The sequence below is a fragment of the Silene latifolia genome, chromosome 11 (genome assembly GCF_048544455.1).
Source record: "Silene latifolia isolate original U9 population chromosome 11, ASM4854445v1, whole genome shotgun sequence".
NCBI lineage: Eukaryota > Viridiplantae > Streptophyta > Magnoliopsida > Caryophyllales > Caryophyllaceae > Silene > Silene latifolia.
The window spans coordinates 66,049,014-66,070,838 of record NC_133536.1 but is presented as its reverse complement, the minus strand read 5'-3'; the positions used below and the strand labels follow the sequence as shown (position 1 = coordinate 66,070,838).

The window sequence follows — 21,825 nt, the reverse complement described above, 5'->3', positions numbered from 1 at the left end:
GATGCTCAAGTTAAATAAGACGTTAGTTAAGGATATCCCGGTGTATCGCAAACAAGTGGCAGATTACGCTTTCCTTGATGACTACAAATTGGATAATTGGTAAGCTGTCTAAAATCAACAGAACCACTTGAGTACTGTTTCATGCTTCATAACTTCAACTATGAAATGTATAACTTTTACCAACTAAAGTTATACATATTGTTAATGGAGTTACACATCCTTAATTTGCAGTTATACGTTTCATCACTGAAGTTGAGCAGTCATTTTAATAGGAGTTACCTTTCTAATTAGTAGACGTTATATCCTGATTAACACCTGCTGTCTGAACCACAGTAAACCACTGGTGTACTATGCCCGTCATGCAAAGATTAATAGGTTGCAAATATTTTCCATGCTACCTGAGACACCAATGGATGATTCAGTGATTGAGTGTTGGTCCATATTGCTTAATCGTTTGGAGGCAGAGGAGTGCGCGTTTTCTCGTTCGTCTTTCGTCGGTATCTGTTATATGGTATGGTTCTCATAAGTCCTTTACCTTTAGTTAGTATCTTCAAGTGGTATGATATTTATAACTTTCACAGTGGAAAATAAAACTAAAGTTATACATACATACCCTCTATGGAGTTACACATTCATTAATGAGAAGTTATTAACAGCCAGTATGAAGTTAGTCATACTTCAATATAACTTCACTGCTTTACGGTGCAACTCCATTGCGCAACCCGTATAACTCCTCTGCTATTCTCATACATATACTTCTACCTGAGCAGGAAAAAATCTTGGAGTTTGTACGAAACCCTGGCCAACAAACACAGAACACCAAAAAGTTGTACGCAGTGTGGGTTGTCTTTAGACAAGACAGTGGATCTGATTTCAGCTTGAAGGCTGATTTAATCTTCGTACCCATTAAGATTGAAGCCCATTATGCATGTTCGTGTATCAACTTTAATTCACGTACGATTGATCTTCTTGACAATAAGTACCACTCAAATGCTGACAGGTCGGAGATATGCAAAGCGTGTCACATAATTGTAAGTGGAGGTGACATGTAATTACGTTCAACTCAAAAGTGTTGTTACTGCTTTACAATTTCACTTTTGACGTTTCTTGTTTGTGCCAGGCGAGCCACATGAGCAACTATATGGAATCTAGGGACGAGGACAGAGGGAAATTCATACCGGAGTTCCAATTTTGTCAGGTTCAGTTTGCTTGGCAAAAGCAAACGATCAACGACACGGAGTCGGGCTTGTTCACAATGATGCAGATGTTAATGTACGAGGGTGATATTTTTCGTCATGTTGATCTTGAGAGGAAGGTGAACCGTCGATATTTGGTAATCCAGCTGGCAGCGACCCTTGTGCTAGCTGACATGAACATCATAGGGAAAGAAGTTCTGAACAAGGTCAATAGTTTCATCACCGAGAAAGATCAGATCTTGCAGCAAGTAGAAGCCAAACGAAAAATTAACAGGATATTAGCCAAAAAACCTGGGAAAAAATAGAATGTATTACTATTCATTCTGTAGTCTCTCTTTTTGCAACTCTCGTATGTTGTCAAGAAACTCCTTAACAACTTAGGCAACTTTTTGTAAATAGATTGGTATTATATCATCTTGGTCTGTGATAATTAAAATCAAAGTTATACAAACAAGGGTAAAAGTTACAAATAATAGAAGTGTTATACATAAAAGACTACGAGTTTTACACAAATTTAAGAGAGTTATACAGATAACTAGAAGAGTTATACACTCTGTGAAGTAAAGTTATTCAAATTGTGATAAGAGTTATAAAACAAATGACTGCAGTTATAAAAAAGCAAAATATAATACGCTATGAATTATACAAAAAGGGCTAAGAGTTATACATAGAAGGCTTTAGTCAAATATATCCACAATGATACAAATGGTCATTTTAACATTAGCTTGAAGTTGCACATAATATGACTGAAGTCATACAATCTGGAAGTTGAAGTTACCAAATTACATCATTTAAGTGCAAACTCCATTCAAAATAGACAAAAGCTACCTACTTTTTGTGAATAGATTGTTATTATATCATCTTGGTCTGTGATAATTAAAATCAAAGTTATACAGACAAGGGTAAAAGTTACACATAATTAGAAGTGTTATACATAAAAGACTACGAGTTTTACACAAATTTAAGAGAGTTATACAGATAACTAGAAGAGTTATACACTCTGTGAAGTAAAGTTATTCAAACTGTGATCAGAGTTATACAACAAATGACTGCAGTTATAAAAAGGCAAAATATAATACGCTATGAGTTATACAAAAAAGGCTAAGAGTTATACGTAGAAGGCTTTAGTCAAATATATCCACAATGATACAATTGACTATTCCAACATTAGCTTGAAGTTGCACATAATATGATTGAAGTCATACAATCTGGAAGTTGAAGTTACTAAATTACATCATTTAAGTGCAAATTCCATTCAAAATAGACAAAAGCTAGCTACTCCATACCCCTTCCGTCTCACCAGATTTTTTACCTTTTAAAGAACAAAGATTGTAAATAATTTGTTGAGACGGAGGTATTTTTCTACTGCCAACTACTACAGCCTGTTAAGTTTCCCTCTTCTTCTTCTTCTTCTTCTTCTTCTTCTTCTTCTTCTTCTTCTTCTTCTTCTTCTTCTTCTTCAAATGCTGGTGATGAGGGTGGATGCTCTGAAAATGGGTTAAGGCAGTTTTGTTTATCGTGGTGTGTCATTTGTTTGCAGTTATTACACATACGCTTTGGCTTACTAGCTAAGGCAATGGCTTTAGCCTTAGCTGACACTATTCTTTTACCACTGCCTTTGTTTTTGGATTGTTTTGGTAGAAGTATTGTTACCCCGTCACTGGCGGGGCAACCAAGAATTTGCTCGAATTCCTGGTGCTTAGTCAAAGCTTTCTTGTACGGTAAAAGTTTCTCATTGAATTCTCTAATTAAGGAGCTTAAGTTCAAAACTTCAGTCACATTCATGCCACGAAGTAAACCAATGGTCACATGAACTTCTGACCACAACTTCACCATCTCAACTTCTTTTCCATCAGTGCTACTATTTGAATCCGTTTGTTCACCATCACAGTCTGATAATCTAAATTGCAATGCATCTTTAGTCCATCTTGTAGCAAAGTAATCATCTGGAATTGTCTTCTTACCGTTAGCCGACAAAATCCATACTATATGTCGGCATAGAATTCCCATCCTTTCAAACATTCTACAGCTACACCGTGCAGCAAGTGTCCCTGTAATCAAATTATATTATGAAGTTACTGTCATCTAAATAACGTCTCAATCCATATAGTATAACTCTAGAACAATATCATACGATGTCAGACATTTACTACATAATTAAATTAGGTGACAATTGTATAACTTTTATGTTCAGACAATGTAACTTTGGCACGATATCTAGCAACTTCAGTGAACTACTACATAGATAAAGATTATGCCAAAATGTTGTTACCTGGGTTGTACTCTACGTTGAAACTATTCTCTCTGCATGAATCCTTAACGACAGTCACCTCAATTCCATCGACTTCAGCATAACCTCCGGTCTTACATGTATCAATCGAGCAAATGACCTCTAGTTGGAATTCCTTGAAAACCTCACGGGTATACATATTTGACGCGTATTCCTCTATGGCTAAATGCGTTCCCCTTGCTGGTGTTGAGTGTCGGTTTTTATGGTCAAGTCTCTTCTGCGTATGCCGTTGATGGTCCATAGCGCTTTCAAAACGCATCCAAAACTCCACTAACGTACCTGACTTCTGATCAATTTTCTTAAAAAAACTATTAATGCTCTCTGATCTCTGGGTTGTCCTCATTACACCACCCATGTTCAAGTCCCTGCAATGCGCCATCACCCATTGGCTCCTTTTACCGTACGCTTCTGTAAACCACTCTTCGTTCACAAGACCATGCGCTTCTATTTCTGGCCACCTAGCGTCAAAGTCGTCTGCTTCTAGGTTGTCGTACCATATAATGTTGTTCAATTTCTGAAGGAACTCCTTATAATCCTCCCTTGTCACCCCGAACTTCGTTGGCACCTTGTTCATTATATGCCACATGTAAAATCGGTGGCGTGCAGTCTTGAAGGCAAGGGGTACGGCCTTAATAATCTCCGCATCCTGATCTATGATAATGTACTCGGGCTCCTTTCCACCCATAGCATTCAAAAACCTGTTGAAAACCCACTGGAAGGATTCATGGTCTTCATGGGCAATTAACGCCCCACAGAATGTTACTGATCGCTTATGGTGATCTATACTAGTGAATGGCGTGAAAATCATATCATACTTGTTTGTCGAGTATGTTGGGTCGTACGACACTGCATCTCCAAAAACGGAGTAGTTCCTTCTAGCCGTTCTGTCAGCCCAGAATGCCCTTAGAAGGCTATTATCCTTGTCAACTTCATAATAAAAATAAAACCTCTGCCTATTTTCTGCCATATTCTTGAACCGGTCTATGAACAATTGACCGTCCCGTTTATGGATGAAGCATTTCACATCTCTGTGGAAGTTCTTAAAATCAGTTAACGATGCACCAATGTTCTCGAACCCGTTTACGAGTTCCTTACACATGTTGTACGTCCTAGTTGCTCCTATCCTCAACTGCAATGGAAAATATATACAGATCAGTGCTGACTAATAATCAAAAATTTCTCAACTATAACTGTTACACCTTTTCGTATAACTTCATAAAACAGTATGCATAACTCCATTCATGGATTGTACAACTTCTTATTATTTATAACTCTTACATCTGAAAGTATAACCTTGACTGCGATTATTTATAACTCTAACAACTTTCTATATAACTCTAAAAACAGTAAGTATAACTTCAGCCAACAATATGTACAACTACAGTAATTATTTATATTTAACTCTAAGGTTGTTATAAATAATTCTAGATTTTTAAAAAATAATTAGAAGTTTCACAATCATTTACTCGAGTTTTACATAAACTTGCCTGAAGTTATACATACTGTTGTAGAGAAGGTTCTAAGAGTTATACAGAAATGTCTAAGAGTTATAACTCTAAGATCTCGGTGTATAACTTAGAGTACACTACTTATAACACTTCCACATTTATATATAACATCAACGAGTCTTGTTTGCCATTGAATTACTGGAGTTTTGATTAATAGTTAACTAACCCTTGAGTTGTACATTATCAGTTACTTGTGAAAATATTCTATGTTCCGCGACATCTTTTGAAACTGACGATCCTCACTAGATACAAGCTCGTGATTATGCCCCATGTGGAATCGGTCAATTACTAATACGCCATCCTTCATAAATAGCCAGACATGTGCTTTACACCCTACCCTCTTGACTGTATATTTCCTCTGTTTCGCAGTTGTTAATCCCCATTGCATTTCTTCTTTCCTAATCCCGGTCTCATTTTTTTTAATCACTGCCTCGCCTTTTGGGACATATGTGAATCCCTCTCTGCTGCAAACCAATAACTTTGACTTGATTTCACCGTTGCGCCATTTTTCGTCGTATACTTCCTAACATCAAACCCGCAGGCCAGTGCATAAATTTTTATAAAATGTCACTGCCTCGTCGATTTCAAAAAATTGTTGTCCTACACAAAGTGTAATCTCCCTTGCCAAATGCTTACAATACTCAGTTTCCGCTTCCTTTTCCCATCCCTTACGACCATCTGATTAGAACCATACATCCATGAGATGATTAAGGAATGTATAACTCTAAGCATATAATGCATAACTCTAAGCATATACTGTATAACTCCAAGTACATAATGTATAACTCTAGACATATAATGCATAACTCTAAGCATATACTGTACAACTCTAAGTATATAATGTATAACTCTAGGCATATAATGTACAACTCTAAGCATATAATGTATAACTCTAGGCATATAATGTATAACTCTTCGGCATAGATTGGTATAACTCTAAGCATATACTGTATAACTCTAGGCATATAATGTATAACTCTAAGCATATAATCTATAACTCTAAGCATATAATGTATAACTCTAAGCATATACTGTACAACTCTAAGTATATAATGTATAACTCTAGGCATATACTGTATAATTCTAAGTATATAATGTAGGTATAACTTCAATAAAGGAGTGTATAACTTTAGTGAGCACATGAATAACTCTATCAAATTAGGTTGTTTAATAATATTTTATATTCAAATTTTAGGGTAAGAATTTACAGGAGTTATATAGTCTGTTACCTGAAGTTGTACAAAATAGTGTAAGAGTTATAAAAAAAAACCACTGGAGTTAATTAAAATGAAGGTGTAACTTGAGAGCAATGTAGGTGTAACTTCAATTGCTGAATGTATAACTCTAAGCATATAATGTATAACGCCAACCCCAAAACTGGAGTTTCACAATTTTGGCTGAAATTATACATCCTACAACTTCAATTAAGGAATGTATAACTTCAGCTAGAACACGAATAACTCAATCAAATTAGGTTGTATAGTAATATTTTATATGCAAAATTTAGGGTAAGAATTACAGGAGTTATATAGTCTGCTACCTGAAGCTGTAGAAAATTGTGTAAGAGTTATAAAAAAAACCACTGGAGTTATAACACATTCTATCTAAAATTTTATGATTATTTTCACTACCGAAAAAAAGTACAATCTGCATGAGGTTCTATACACAGACTGTATAATTGAAGTTATACATATATGGGTTAGAGTTTTGTTTAAACCCACTGAAGTTATAATTCGTTCTTCATCAACCTTTTAAATTTCCATCATTTTTGCCATCTACATGAACATACGATTATTCATGAACAACAAGCTACAACAATAATCAAGACACAAATCAGAAAGATTGCTTTGATGAACACGATGAAAGAACAATGATACCAAATGAAAGAACAAATTTAATGAACACTATGAAAGACCAATGATACCAAATAAAGATTGCTTTGATGAACACGATGAACCGACACAAATGATATTCATGAACAACAAGCTACAACAATAACCAAGACACAAATAAGAAAGCAAATAAATAACCAATTTTCGAAACTCACCATCGATGGCAACTTCAACCTGCATATGATCCATTTCACGAACACTGACTGTCATTTTGATCGTGTTTCTGTGATGAACAACGACAAATTATTTATCTTCAACAAAGCGAATGAAATTTATCCGGAAAGATGATGTAGTTAAACAGTGGGAATGAAATTTATCTTCTTTTTTTGATCATTTATAATGGGTTTGCAGAATTCTTAAGGGTTTTTGGATGATTTTTATGGGTTTTGCTTGTTCAGAAGTTTTGAATGGTGAAAAGAAGAGGGAAGCATGCAAAATGAATTGTGAGGCTTTGTTTATTACTTTTGTCCGCGGGATTGTACTACAACAAGTACACAAAAAGTGACATTGTCTACCCTCTCTCATACAATCAGCATTTCCTTTTTTTCTGCTCTAAAAACAGGCCATCTTCCTCTAATTTTCTCATTAACTACATTAATCCTCCTCATCTTTCATTCATCATTTCATTATCACATCTCCTTATTCTCTCTCTACATCTCACTTCTCCATATTCTCTCAAAAAAAAACCAAGAAAAAAAAACCAAAAAAACCAAACAAAAAAAAACCAAAAAAATCCAAAAAAATCATTTACTCATCTATTCCTCATTCACCATCCACCAACGACCACCCACCGGAAACCACCACTGTCGCCAACTCCGCCACCGCCGCCGCCTCCACCGCCGCCACGACGTCATTTTTTTTTTTTTTTAAACTTGATGTTTTTATTTTAATCTTGGTGTTGTTTTTATTTTTTTGTTTTTTTTCTCAAATATCGTCTTGCTATATAATATTGTTTCAAATTTGTGAGTTTTTTTATTTTAATCTTAGATCTACTAAAATAGATCAATTTTCATTGACCCGTTTTTTTTCATTTTCGTTTTTTTTTTCAATTTTGGTGTTTTGGTCTTTTTGTTTTCCGGTTATTGGCATTCTTACAAATTATAGTTTGATTTTAGTACTAAATCTATTAATTATGAAATCTCATTGTTTACTTTTTTTTCACTAGATTTTTGATTTGTTTTACCATTTTTCAGATTTGATTTTTCAAATCTCATTTTTTACTTTGTTGTTGATATCGCTTTGTTAATATCCGTCTTATTATATATATTTGCCAATTTTCGTATTTAAAATTTGTTCTTGGTATTGTGTGATTTAAGATCTATTAAAATTACTTTTTCTGTTAAAATTACACTTTTTTCCGTTAAAATTACACTTTTTTCGGTTGGAATTACACTTTTTCTGTTAAAATTACACTTTTTTTCCGGTTAAAATTACACTTTTTTCTGATAAAATTACACTTTTTTCTGTTAAAGATACACTTTTTTTCAGGTTAAAAATACACTTTTTTCTGTTACACTTTTTTCCGTTAAAGTTACACTTTTTTCTGTTAAAATTAAACTTTTTTCCTTTAAAATTACACTTTTTTTCATTAAAGTTACATTTATCTCTATTATTAAAGTTACACTTATCTCTACTAAGGTTACCTTTTCAATGACTAAAGTACGCTTTTGGACTAAAGTTAGACCAATTTGGACTGAAGTTACACAAATTTGGGCTAAAATTACACAATTTGGACTAACTAATGGATTTATTTGTAATTTACACAATGTGGACTAAAGATACACCAATTTGGACTAAAATTACACTTTTATGGAATAAAATTACACTTACGTGGACTAAAATTACACTTTTGTAGACTAAAGTTACACATTTGTGGATTAAAGTTATACATTTGTAGACTAAAATTACACTTTTTTGGACTAAAATTACACTTTTATGGATTAAAATTACACTCATAAAATGATAAAAGATATACACTATCAATGTACTAAAGTTACATTTAGTGGACAATGATTGAAATTGCACAATATCAATGAGTCAAAATAAATGAATTGTGTAACTTTAGTCCAAATTTAGTCATAAATAAGTGTAATTTTTAGTCCAAATTTAGTCGTAAATAGTGTATTTTTAGTCCAAATTATGTAATTTCAGTCCAAATTTGTGTAATTTTAGTCAAAAATTATGTAATTTTAGTCCAAATTGTGTAACTTTAGTCCAAATTTTACCTCTAGTCCAAAGTGTATTTTTAATCCAAATTATGTAATTTCAGTCCAAATTTTGTATTTTCAGTCCAAAATTGTGTAATTTTAGTCTAAATTGTGTAATTTTAGTCCAAATTTGTGTAATTTTAGTCCAAATTGTATAAATACTAATAACTCCATTAGTTAGTCCAAATTGTCCAAATTTAGTCCATTGAAAATGTAACTTTAGTCCATTAAGAATGTAATTTTAGTCCGATGAGTGTGGAACTTTAGTAGAGATAAGTGTAATTTTAGCTAACAAAAGTGTAATTGTAATAGACAAAAGTGCAATTGTAACAGACAAAACTGTAATTTTAACAGACAAAAGTGTAATTTTAAGCAACAAAAGTATAATTTTAGTTACAAAAGTGAAATTGTAACAGACAAAAGTGTAACTTTAGCTAACAAAAGTGTAATTTTAACCGACAAAAGTGTAATTTTAACAGAAAAAAGTGTAATTTTAACAAGAAAAGTGTAATTCTAACAGAAAAAAGTGTAATTTTAACAGAAAAAAATGTAACTTTAGAAAATCTAACTATAATAAAGAAAAGTGTAACTCTAATTGAGAAAAATGTAACTCTAATAGAGAAAAACCGTAACTCAAAACAAAAATTAACACATAAATCTGAAAAATTGAAACAACCAACAACAACAAATTAAATATCGTCACCACATCACCACCACGAATATCGTCACCATCCACATGACTTAAATATAAAAGAAAGCGATAAAAAAACCGAAACTGAAATAAATTAAAAAAACGATTCTGAAATAAATAAAAACCTTCAAAAGTAGATTTGATTTTAAAAAAAAACCAAAACTAAAAAAGCGAGAACTAAAATTGAAACAACCAACAACAACAACGAATTTCAAAAATAATAAGAGACGGTTTTTTAAAAAAAAAAAAAAGAAAATGAAACAAGATCTCAAAAAACAGATCTTGAAATAAAAAAAATAAACCGATAGAACCCAAAATAAATAGGAAATCTCGTGGTAGTGTCGGATCTAGGTTGCCGTGGATGTTTTGCGAGAGGTAAAAGGACGGTGGTCAGGAAGTGGAGGGAGGCGGCAAAGGAAGTGGAGGGAGACGGTGGACGAGGGAGGCGGCAGTCATTTCAAGGAAGGGAAAAGGACGGTTGTGGGTGGCAGGGATGGGCAACGGCGGCATTGTTGGGTGGTGGTGGGGTTGCGGGGTCTGTTGCGGCCGAAGGAATGAGGGGCTTGGGTGGGTAGATATGAAAAAAAAAAGCCGAAAAGAGAGGATGTGGGGGTGTGTGAAGAGGGACGTGGTGGTGGTGGTCGTGGGTTGTCGGGCTGAGGTGGTGGTGGCCGTGGGTCGACGAGTTTGGAGTGAGGGGATTTTTAGTTTTTTTGTTTGGGTTTTATTTTTTGTTTTGGTTTTGTTTGGGTTTTGTTATTGAGAGAGAATGAGAGGAAATGAAATGAGTGAAACTGAATGATTAGTGAGGGATGAGGAGTGGTTAAAGAGAGGGGATTAGAATGAGGAGGGGATTAGGAATGATTAGGGAGGGATATTAGCTAGATTCATTTCTAGCCCTCCATTGAGATGCAATCTCCTCCCTTCATCCCCTTCATTCAAAGGCCCTTAGAAGGACTAAGGGACTCAATTGATGTAAATGACTTATAAGAACTTTACTATATATATATATATATATATATATATATATATATATATATATATACATAATAATATGAAAAGATAGGTGAAATGAGGTGTCCATGTAAGAAATGCAAAAACCTAACTTTTAAAAGGAAAAGTGATGTTAAAAATCATTTTTGGTCGAATGGTTTCGCCGATAATTACTATGTATGGACATATCACGGTGAGAAACTACCTAGCGCAGCAAGTATAAATGCTAGTGAGAATCTTTCTCTTATGCTCCTTGCATGATTTCACAGCTTTCCACCCAAATGAATGATGAGCGAGCCGCTCGACTAGCTCTTGAAGAAACTGTTCGTCAACAGGCCGAACAAATGGCAGCAATGCAAAAGGCTTGGGCTGATATGCAGTCATCTCAACCCCCCAAACACGTGCTCACGTTTCAATCTACATGGTAGAGACGACTTTGCGGATAACGGACACGGGTTTGGAGGTGGTAGTTTTGTTCAGCCTTTAGGTTAGAGCCTTTAGCTAGGTTAGTATTGTTGTCTAGTAGGGAGTATGAAAAAACATTGGTGATTTGTGTTTAATTAGTAAGACACCGACTTTTTATGTAAAAATATTGCGTTCAATTTTCTTTTGTTGCCCCTCTTGATTCCCGCAGTTGCAGTCGACGTGGATATGGATTCCCGCTTGACGGTCGATGATTGTATGTATTTTGTAGGTTTTGGTTGTATTTGAAACGATGCAAATAGGCATCATGGCTGTATTTAAAACGATGCAAACACGCATCGTGGCTGGGCAGTAAGCTGCTGTTTCCAGCCACTGCATTAAAAAATCTTGACGAAAATTTCGTCAGGAAAGTCAAACCTCAGTTGACTTTCCTGACGGAATTTCCGTCAGAGGCACAGAATTTGGAATTTTAGTTCACTGCCACGTGTCACGATCCTGACGGAAATTCCGTCAGGAAAGTCAGACCTCAGTTGACTTTCCGGACGGAATTTCCGTCAGAGGCCAAATTTCAGATTTTCAATTTAACCGCCAATATTGCCACGTGTCATAGTTCTGACGGAAAAAATGTCAGTAATTTCGTGTACTGACGGAAACTTCATCAGTCATCTGCTGATACTGGACGGCGGTTTTTCCGTCAGTAATCGTCTTTTACTGACGGAAATTCCACCAGGACAGTGATTTTAGTGACAAAAATCGCTGACGCAGATTCCTGACGGAATTTCCGTCTGGAAACGGAAATACTGACGGTTTTTTGCCGTTACTGGCGGATTTTTTCCGTCAGTATCCCACGTTTTCGTTGTAGTGATAGAGTCTCCAACTTTACCGAAACACTAAGATTTAATAATGTTAATTTGTGTGTGATAATATAATAACAATCACCTTTTTTATCGGTTGCCCAAAAAAAAAAAAAAATAATAATAATAATAATAACAATCTACGTAAAACATGGAGTAACAAGTTGCTGTGAAATCAAACACCTATGAATTTGATTTGGAATTGGAAATTGAATTATCTCAAATGCTCTAAGACTCCAGAATCCTAACACTACAATAATACTCCACACGTGTATATATAATGCTCCTTAGCTCAAGAGAAGAAAACAATTCAACCCTCGTTTTTACTTTTGCTTGTAGTTTTCTTTTTGTTCCCTCTAATTCCCAATGTTTTATTGATGATTGATGATATGTTTTGCAGTATAGTGACAAACGGATCGGGGTGACTCATCGGTGATGATACCGTCGTTTAGTATCAAAGTTAAATTTATAATTTTCCAAACTACTACTATAGATAGCGGCAGTCAGGGTCGAACCACAGGGAGGTAGGGAATTATTAGTTGCCTTTATTTAGTCTATAAGATTGAGGGGTTTTGATTTGGTTGTAAAACTAAAACAAGTAAAATAAAAGCGATATATAAAAAGATGGAAATAATAATAGAGAAATAGCTAAGACGATCGGTTCACTATAGTTTCGACGACATTAATCTAAAATAGGTCTGATACAGGTATGGTAAGACGGGTAGGTGACAGGTCCTCTCGGTCCACTATCAACAGGAAATACCTTTCGGACTGAGTTCCCTCCCAAAATCACACTAACTAACTTTCGCTCTGGTCAGTGTAACTAAGTCTAAAACTTCTATCTCCTTTCGGTCTCAAGAAACTCCTACTGCCTTTCGGTCTCAAGGGTAGACTAATTATCATAGTTTTTAGGTCTATTCTATTCTAATCTCTTGATCTAGGTCTAGAATTCCCAAGTCAATTAACAAGTTACTTTTTAGTCTCCTCATTAAAAATAGCAATTAATTAACTATGACAAAGAAATTACCGACCTAAACAATCCTACAATATCTTAAGCCGTATACACCATAGATCCCCTCACATCCTAGAGAAGCAAATCTAGCTACTCATATTGATAATTAAAATAACAATAAGATGCGTATAAACTAAATAAGAAGACATAGCAATTGAATTGAATAAATCAAAAGGCTTAAAACAAATTAACTAAAAGCAATAACTAATAACAACAATTAAACAGGAAAGCAAAAGAGTAATCATTGAAAGATTAAGAGTAGAAATTACAAATAAAATTGGAAGAAGAAGAAGCAACGAAGAGCCGTTCCAAGCAGCCTCCAAAACAAAACATAAAAACTGAGTAAAGGAATGATGATCTTTTTAGGTCTTAGTCGTCTCTCTTATATATAATAAGAGATATTATTATTTCCTAAATTAATAAAAGATAAGACCAATTGCTAAGTCTCGCGCAAACAAATCTCGCTGCAGCATAGACTGGTCGATCGACCACAAGACCCAGTCGATCGACTGAGCATAGATGAACAGTAGCTTCTGATCTTATTTAAGAACCGCGCTCTGGTCGATCGACCAAGTAGGTCAGTCGATCGACCAAGGGTGCTGTACAGTAGTGCATTCTAACGAATTCTACAGCGCACAACGATCTTAAAAGAGCTGCCATTTCTTTGTTACTTGGTCAAATCAGGCGTTCTATGCGGCGTTAGAAAGCTAAGAGGATAAGCTTTCACCTCAAATTGGAATCACTCGATTATCAGATCTAGAACTTGAGATATTGCCATCCGAAGTAGGCTGCAATATCGTGAAGTGCTTCTTTGCTTGTTAAACTCGTATGCACCCATGCTTTTGCTATCTTTAGGCCTTGAAACGCGCACCAAGATCATTCCTTGAGCATCTACTTCATGTAAAATCCTATGCTAAATACTTTGGGACGGATTTGGCTCATTATCTACTCAATTCCGCAATAATCTGCAATATTACATAAAAAAGGCGGAAGTCGACGAAAAGGGGCAAATAGTAGAATAAACTACTAATAATTGACATAAAATGCGTGGAAATAAAGATGTAAAACATCATATTATAGGCACACATCAAACTTCCCCAAACCAAACCTTTGCTTGTCCCCAAGCAAACTAAATGCAAAACTAAATCTAGATAGAAAGGAGCAAAACGTGGACAAACTGAAAATCGTCTACTTAAACCAATTTAATGCATATGAATCAACTACTAATAGCTCAATGTCACGCAAACGAATTTATACATATTTCGAAAAGATGTTGAACGTTTGACCTTGCAAGACTTTCAAGATTGGACTCTCCTGGGTCACTCTTCTCTCAACAAAGCAAATGTTAAGCAATTTATATGTAAGAGAGAAAGAGACAAAAGTCGCTCACCTAGACTCAACCAACATGATCATGCATGCAATATAGTATGATAAGTAATTCTAGCTACCGTGCACATACATTCTAACCATTCAGGGTCCATCACATGCCGAATACTTGCAAAGATTTGGATAAGTGAGGCTATGGGTAAGAAGAGGCAAAACAATATGGGAATGAGAGGGAAATAGCCAAGCTAGCATCCTAACAAACCGAATAAAACATCCACTTCTAACTCAATGAAATAAGCTCAAATGCCTTAATGAATTAGGCAAACACTTCACTAATCCGGATAACACTCCTCATAAAATATAAAGCAAACATAGGAGTAAACTTTTTTTTTTTTTTTTTTTGTGCCGTTTCTTTTTCTTTTGTTTTTTTTTTCCGTTTTTTTTTCCGGCAGTCACTATTTTTCAATTTTTTCATTTTTCTTTTCTCCTTCATTCATCACCAACTTCATAGAGTACAAATCGAGCCAAAATTGATACAATACAATGAATACCACTAAAACTACTAAACTAGCTCAGCAAGGGGTAGACTTAGTTTATGGATTGTAGCTAAAGGGTCAACTGACAATTTTTGGCTAATGTGAAGCTAATGGGTGAAATGAATAAAAGGGATTTTCGCAAGCATTCTCCAAACATGCAATACCAACCACTAACCCGAATGTATGCAGGCAAAAAGAAATTAAATGTCATACTTGTGCAAATTAATGTTACACGATATGCAGGGAGTAACTACTCACAATCCTAGATGAAACTAGTCATGAATGATACCAGTTTATAAAGCTCTAATTCCTTAGAAAGTTTTGTAGTTTGCCAAAATTTTAAGTCAAGTCTAATTGTTCAACAAATTTTGAAACGAAATTCGAGATATTGCAAAAGCTTTTGCTAAAAGATATGATAAAATGCAGGGTTTAAGCAAATGACAACTATCAGTAATGAATACTCCAATTTGACTCAACCTAATATGCAAAATTAAACGTGATATTTTTAATTTTTTAATTTTTTAATTTTTTTAAATATAAGGGAAATGAAATAACAATGCAAACTGAAATACAATAAACGTGAAACAGAAATGCAATAAATCATATGAATGCAACGCAAAACCCTAAACTTCCCCAAACCAAATCACACAATGTCTCCATTGTGCAAAATCATATAAAAGAAAATAGCAAAGGAAATGGGATTTTGCGATAAAATTAACTAAAAAGACATGAAGAAGAACTCGGAAACTCACAAGACTTTAAGCGCAGCAAAAGAAAACCTCCCCAAACCAGCGTGAGCTAGTAGGTTTCAGTAGCCAGCAGTGCTACCATAAAGTACTTGAAAAGAAACAAAAGTACCGCGCATAATTCCGAGAAAACAATTTATGAAACGCAAAATTATGTGAAAAAAAAAACAGAAGAAAACAGAAATAAATCGACCAAACACAGCAGGGGAATGGTCGTGAATGATCAAAGAAAAAAAGTGGTCGATCGACCATACCTCCCGATCGATCGACCAAGGTGACAGAAACGAAGCACTGAGTCGCGGCTCGGTCGATCGACCATGAAGGGCGATCGATCGACCGAGATACCGCTTTGTAAGTTTCGATTTCTTCGAATTAGCTCAATAAATTGAACTAATATGGTCTATGAACCTGCAAATACACATAATAACGCGCCCAAAACTGCGCTAAACCCAAATGTAAAGTCTAAAGAGTTGTAAAACAAAGCTTATTCGCAAAATAACAAAAATCACACTCCGGGTTGCCTCCCGGCTAGCACTGGTTTCAGTCAGGTCCCGCTCGACCTCTTTTTCTTCAGCCAACTACTCTAAATGAACCCAATCAAAACAGCTCAAAGCTCGCAGCAACCTGTCAAAAAGCTGCGCATGTGCTACACAAAACTGTAAGTAGCACTATATTATAGAAATAGCATAGGAAATTGAAATACAAAATCGTTTAAGCCTAACGAATTTCCTATGAAAGCTCCTAAAATCATTCACAAAATAATTCTGCCCTCCAGCTAAGGGCGGAATATAAAAGCTCAAATTAACCGCAGGTGGTAAATGAAGGAGCTCTGTAGCATTTGACTCAAAAATAACGCGAGTAGAATCCAGATACTCAGACGGGTAAGAACTGTGAGGTGGAGGAGTATGGTCAGCTAAAGGTGAAGGTGGATAATCATCCCAGATGCAAGGGGCTGTAAAGTCAATTGAGTCAATGAGGTCTCCTAAAATAGGCTCATCATCTATATCTTCATAAGTATTCCATTTGACCTCAAGACTGTCTAAATCTACCTCCTCACTCTCCACATCGCTAGACTCGTCAAGAAGGAGATTTTCGAAGAGAAACCTCCAAATCAACCTCACTATCTGTGCAAGAATCATAAAGGGGTTCTAAACTATCCTCATAAAAAGGATTGTCAACCACGCTAGTGGTCTCCTCTATGTCTCCGTCAGCATTTCCTAGATCGGTTTCTAAGGTCTCACCCACCCCCTCATTTGAGTCAACATGAAGAGAAAAAAGTGGGTTTAAGAGATTCAAAGAAAAAACCAATCAAAAAATTCTAATACCTCTTTTACGAGCATTCCTGTGAAATCCCCCTTACCAATAGAATTTAGGTATGCTCGCGTAGGGTCAGTCACTCCATGGATGATAGTCAAGAATATTTGGAGTTCAGAGAATGCATCTTGTTTGGGCTCGACCCACTCCATAAGCCTGGCGAAATAAGCGCCAAAAATTTTGTTCTCTTCCTGCAGAAATCTCAGAAAGAACGACATGAGAACGGTCCCAAGGAACCGAGGTTCCCTTAGACTAAAGAAAGAAAGACTAAAATTAAAAACAACTAAAAATTAGCGCTGCCTCCCCGGCAACGGCGCCAAAATTTGATATCGTCGTTTAGTATCAAAGTTAAATTTATAATTTTCCAAACTACTACTATAGATAGCGGCAGTCAGGGTCGAACCACAGGGAGGTAGGGAATTATTAGTTGCCTTTATTTAGTCTATAAGATTGAGGGGTTTTGATTTGGTTGTAAAACTAAAACAAGTAAAATAAAAGCGATATATAAAAAGATGGAAATAATAATAGAGAAATAGCTAAGACGATCGGTTCACTATAGTTTCGACGACATTAATCTAAAATAGGTCTGATACAGGTACGGTAAGACGGGTAGGTGACAGGTCCTCTCGGTCCACTATCAACAGGAAACACCTTTCGGACTGAGTTCCCTCCCAAAATCACACTAACTAACTTTCGCTCTGGTCAGTGTAACTAAGTCTAAAACTTCTATCTCCTTTCGGTCTCAAGAAACTCCTACTGCCTTTCGGTCTCAAGGGTAGACTAATTATCATAGTTTTTAGGTCAATTCTATTCTAATCTCTTGATCTAGGTCTAGAATTCCCAAGTCAATTAACAAGTTACTTTTTAGTCTCCTCCTTAAAAATAGCAATTAATTAACTATGACAATGAAATTACCGACCTAAACAATCCTACAATATCCTAAGCCGTCTACACCATAGATCCCCTCACATCCTAGCGAAGGAAATCTAGCTACTCATATTGATAATTGAAATAATAATAAGATGCGTATAAACTAAATAAGAAGACATAGCAATTGAATTGAATAAATCAAAAGGCTTAAAACAAATTAATTAAAAGCAATAACTAATAACAACAATTAAACAGGAAAGCAAAAGAATAATTATTGAAAGATTAAGAGTAGAAATTACAAATAAAATTGGAAGAAGAAGAAGCAACGAAGAGCCGTTCCAAGCAGCCTCCAAAACAAAACATAAAAACTGAGTAAAGGAATGATGATCTTTTTAGGTCTTAGTCGTCTCTCTTATATATAATAAGAGATATTATTATTTCCTAAGTTAATAAAAGATAAGACCAATTGCTAAGTCTCGCGCAAACAAATCTCGCTGCAGCATAGACTGGTCGATCGACCACAAGACCCAGTCGATCGACTGAGCATAGCTGAACAGTAGCTTCTGATCTTATTTAAGAACCGCGCTCTGGTCGATCGACCAAGTAGGTCAGTCGATCGACCAAGGGTGTTGTACAGTAGTGCATTCTGACGAATTCTGCAGCGCACAACGATCTTAAAAGAGCTGCGATTTCTTCGTTACTTGGTCAAATCAGGCGTTCTACGGGGCGTTGGAAAGCTAAGAGGATAAGCTTTCACCTCAAATTAGAATCACTCGATTATCAGATCTAGAACTTGAGATATTGCCATCTGAAGTAGGCTGCAATATCGTGAAGTGCTTCTTTGCTTGTTAAACTCGTATGCACCCATGCTTTTGCTATCTTTAGGCCTTGAAACGCGCACCAAGCTCATTCCTCGAGCATCTACTTCATGTAAAATCCTATGCTAAACACTTTGGGACGGATTTGGCTCATTATCTACTCAATTCCGCAATAATCTGTAATATTACATAAAAAAGGCGGAAGTCGACGAAAAGGGGCAAATAGTAGAATAAACTACTAATAATTGACATAAAATGCGTGGAAATAAAGATGTAAAACATCATATTATAGGCACGCATCAGGTGATCAGTCAATGCTACATATTCTATTTACAGTAAGTTCGACGTGAAAATTAAATACTTATTTGTTATTTTAAATAAACTTAGATATCATGGTTATTCTTACAAAGCACACCTATCATTTATACGATTTTTCATCTTTCGTTGGTAAATCGAGTTTTTTTTGCTTTACTTCAATATAGCTATCAAACTAATCGTATACACCTTTTCCCTTCTACAGGTTTGCATGCCGTTGAAATAATTTGGTGAAATAAAGAAAATATTATCATATGCTTAATATAGTTTACTTTAATTTTTAATTTGATTGTATTTTGTCATTGTTAAAATTTCTAAGTATATTTATTTTTCCATTTGATAGAGAGTTGAGGTTTACTGTAAGATTTTAGTCTCCATATTATCGAAGCATATGCGACAAAAGTTTGAGGAGTAGCACTAAAGTCTACATTGACGAAAGGCCGAGCATGAGATTGACGAGAAATTAACCATTGAATACATTTAGCATAAGAAATTTATGTTACTATAATTCGATTCGAAATTTCAGGTACAATATTAAGAGAGCGGATAGCTTGATTGTTTAATTGATTATGGAGCAAATCTTCAAATAATTTTTGCGTCATACGATATCATTGTTTTACAACTACATGTACGGAGTATATTTCAACACATACGCTATTATAGTAAGGTTGTAAAAACTTGGATTTTTAATATCGAAATAATTATGTGATAGGAATGTCGAATTTGTGTCATCGAGTTTCATTCAATCTATAAAATTAAGAGGTAGAGTGGACATGGATCATGATTCACTTGAGATATGGGGTAAAATTTGTTTTTTTTTTTTTTTTTTGTTTTATTAGGTAAGGAAACTAGATTGATCCTCTAGGGTAGGACCAACCTATCTCATCTTTTCGAATGAGGGAGGTAAGTTGAAGCCACCGGCTATCAAACCACCTCGAAAGAGTTGGACATGAATGTCCAACAGAAGCCATGAAGTCAGCAACCTTGTTGGCTTCACGAAAGCAATGTTTAATTATCACTTCATCGAAAAAATGAAGATCTAATTTCACATCCTTGATAATACTAGAAATTTCCTACGGAATTTGCCAAGTACCTCGAATCGAGATAATAACACATAAGTTATCACCCTCCACAATTAACTTTGAGATTCCTAAGTATTTAGCTGCTAAAATACCTTCTTTTAAAGCAAGTGCTTCCGCAATAAGGATACTATTGGATCCGCACATTTTTGCTCCCAACAAAACGACTTTACCATTGTGATCTCTTATAGAATATCCTAAAGCAGCTTTATTACCTTCTATTCTCGATCCGTCAAAATTTAGCTTTAGGAAACCGTTTGTAGGTTTTTCCCACCAAATCTCTTCCTTACTAAAATTGTTTCTAGCTAACTCTTCTACCTCAGGATTGTTGAGATCCTTAAATCTAGTCACATTCCATGTCTTAGTGCTATTATTACATAACGTAATAAGTTTGCTGATACTTAAATTAACATTATTAAAGATAATATCATTTCTATGGAACCATGCATTCCACCAAATAAAAATAATCTTTATAAAGTCATCTTTTGGAATTAAATCCTTGAGATAATTAAGTTTCGTTAGAAAACTTTGACTTGTAATAGTGCCATAAATTGACAAAAACTCGTTGAAACTAATAATGTTCAGGTCTTGGATGACAGACCCAATCAAGGGACATTCGTAAAAGAAATGATCTTTGTTTTCAATAGGATTGTTGCACAGAACACAATGAGGTGGGACATCAATATGACTCTTGAGAAGTCTACTTTTTGTTGGAAGGCCGTCAACACAGGCTTTCCAAAGAAAAAATTTCAATTTAGAAGGAATATTCAATTTCCAAATCCACTGAAATTCACATTTGTCAAGAGCTTGATCGAACAAACCTTGCGCTAACCAAGTTGCTGTTTTGGTAGAGAAATTTCCATCTACGGACAACCCCCAAATGAGGGTGTCTGGAATATCATTATGTGGCACTGGAATGTTAGTAATCTGATTAACAATATCGTTATTCACTAAACTGGATAATTTACAAATATCCCATTGCTTGTCAGAGGTTATGAAATCTTTAACCAAAAGATTAAGATCACGGTTATTATCATCATCAACCATACTGCTTGTAAGTGGGTGTGAAAAAACCCAATTATCAGACCAAAACTTAATGTTGCTTCCATTACCTACCTGCCATCTCAGTCCTTTTCTAAATAGAGTCCGAAGACTCATTAGTTTACGCCATTGCCAAGAAGCGGTAGCATTAGGCTTATGATCAAAGAGTAAACAATTTCTCAAATATTTTTTAGATACCACTTTGACCCATATACTTTCCTTATCCATAAGAATTTTCCATAAAAGTTTCATTTGAAGAGCTTTATTAGCTGCTTCAGAATATTTAATTCCTAAACCACCAACCGACTTTGGTAAACAAACTTTATGCCAACCAACCAAATTAGGAGAACGTTGGGAAGGATTCTTATTCCAAAGAAAATCTCTATTAATTTTATCTAATCTATTATGGATCGATGAAGGGAGGAGGAAGCTTTGCATCTGAAAAGATCCCTTCGCGGCTAAATTAGCATTGACAAGAACTAGTCTACCTGCTTGAGATAAAGAATTCGCTTCCATTTCGATAATTGAGTGCAAGAAGATTGAACAATGTTCTCGAAAGTATTTTTAGTCACTCTGCTATCAATTATAGGACATCCTAAATACTTACCCAAATGAGCTTCCTCGTTCATATGAAGAATGCCTCTAAAGGATTCACGAAGAGAACGCTCAATATTTCTAGTGCATTGAAAAGTGGATTTGTCAAAATTAACAAAT

General features: G+C 35.1%; 1 protein-coding gene across 1 annotated transcript; it reads right to left on the bottom strand.

The window, feature by feature from the left end:
* Positions 1-2,329: 2,329 nt before the first annotated feature.
* Positions 2,330-7,334, bottom strand: LOC141614904 (protein FAR-RED IMPAIRED RESPONSE 1-like). The gene is made up of 3 exons (XM_074433587.1): positions 7,042-7,334; positions 3,469-4,615; positions 2,330-3,247 (listed from the first exon to the last, which is right to left on the bottom strand). The coding sequence occupies exons 1-3, from the start codon at positions 7,042-7,044 to the stop codon at positions 2,559-2,561; spliced, it is 1,839 nt and encodes a 612-aa protein (XP_074289688.1). The 5' UTR covers positions 7,045-7,334; the 3' UTR covers positions 2,330-2,558.
* Between the last annotated feature and the right edge of the window lie 14,491 nt (positions 7,335-21,825).

Bases quoted from the DNA above. Each gene is read 5' to 3' on its own strand.
- LOC141614904 (XM_074433587.1), bottom strand. The intron at 3,248-3,468 runs GTAACAACATTT...ATTTGATTACAG, and splicing joins CAACGTAGAGTACAACCCAG to GGACACTTGCTGCACGGTGT.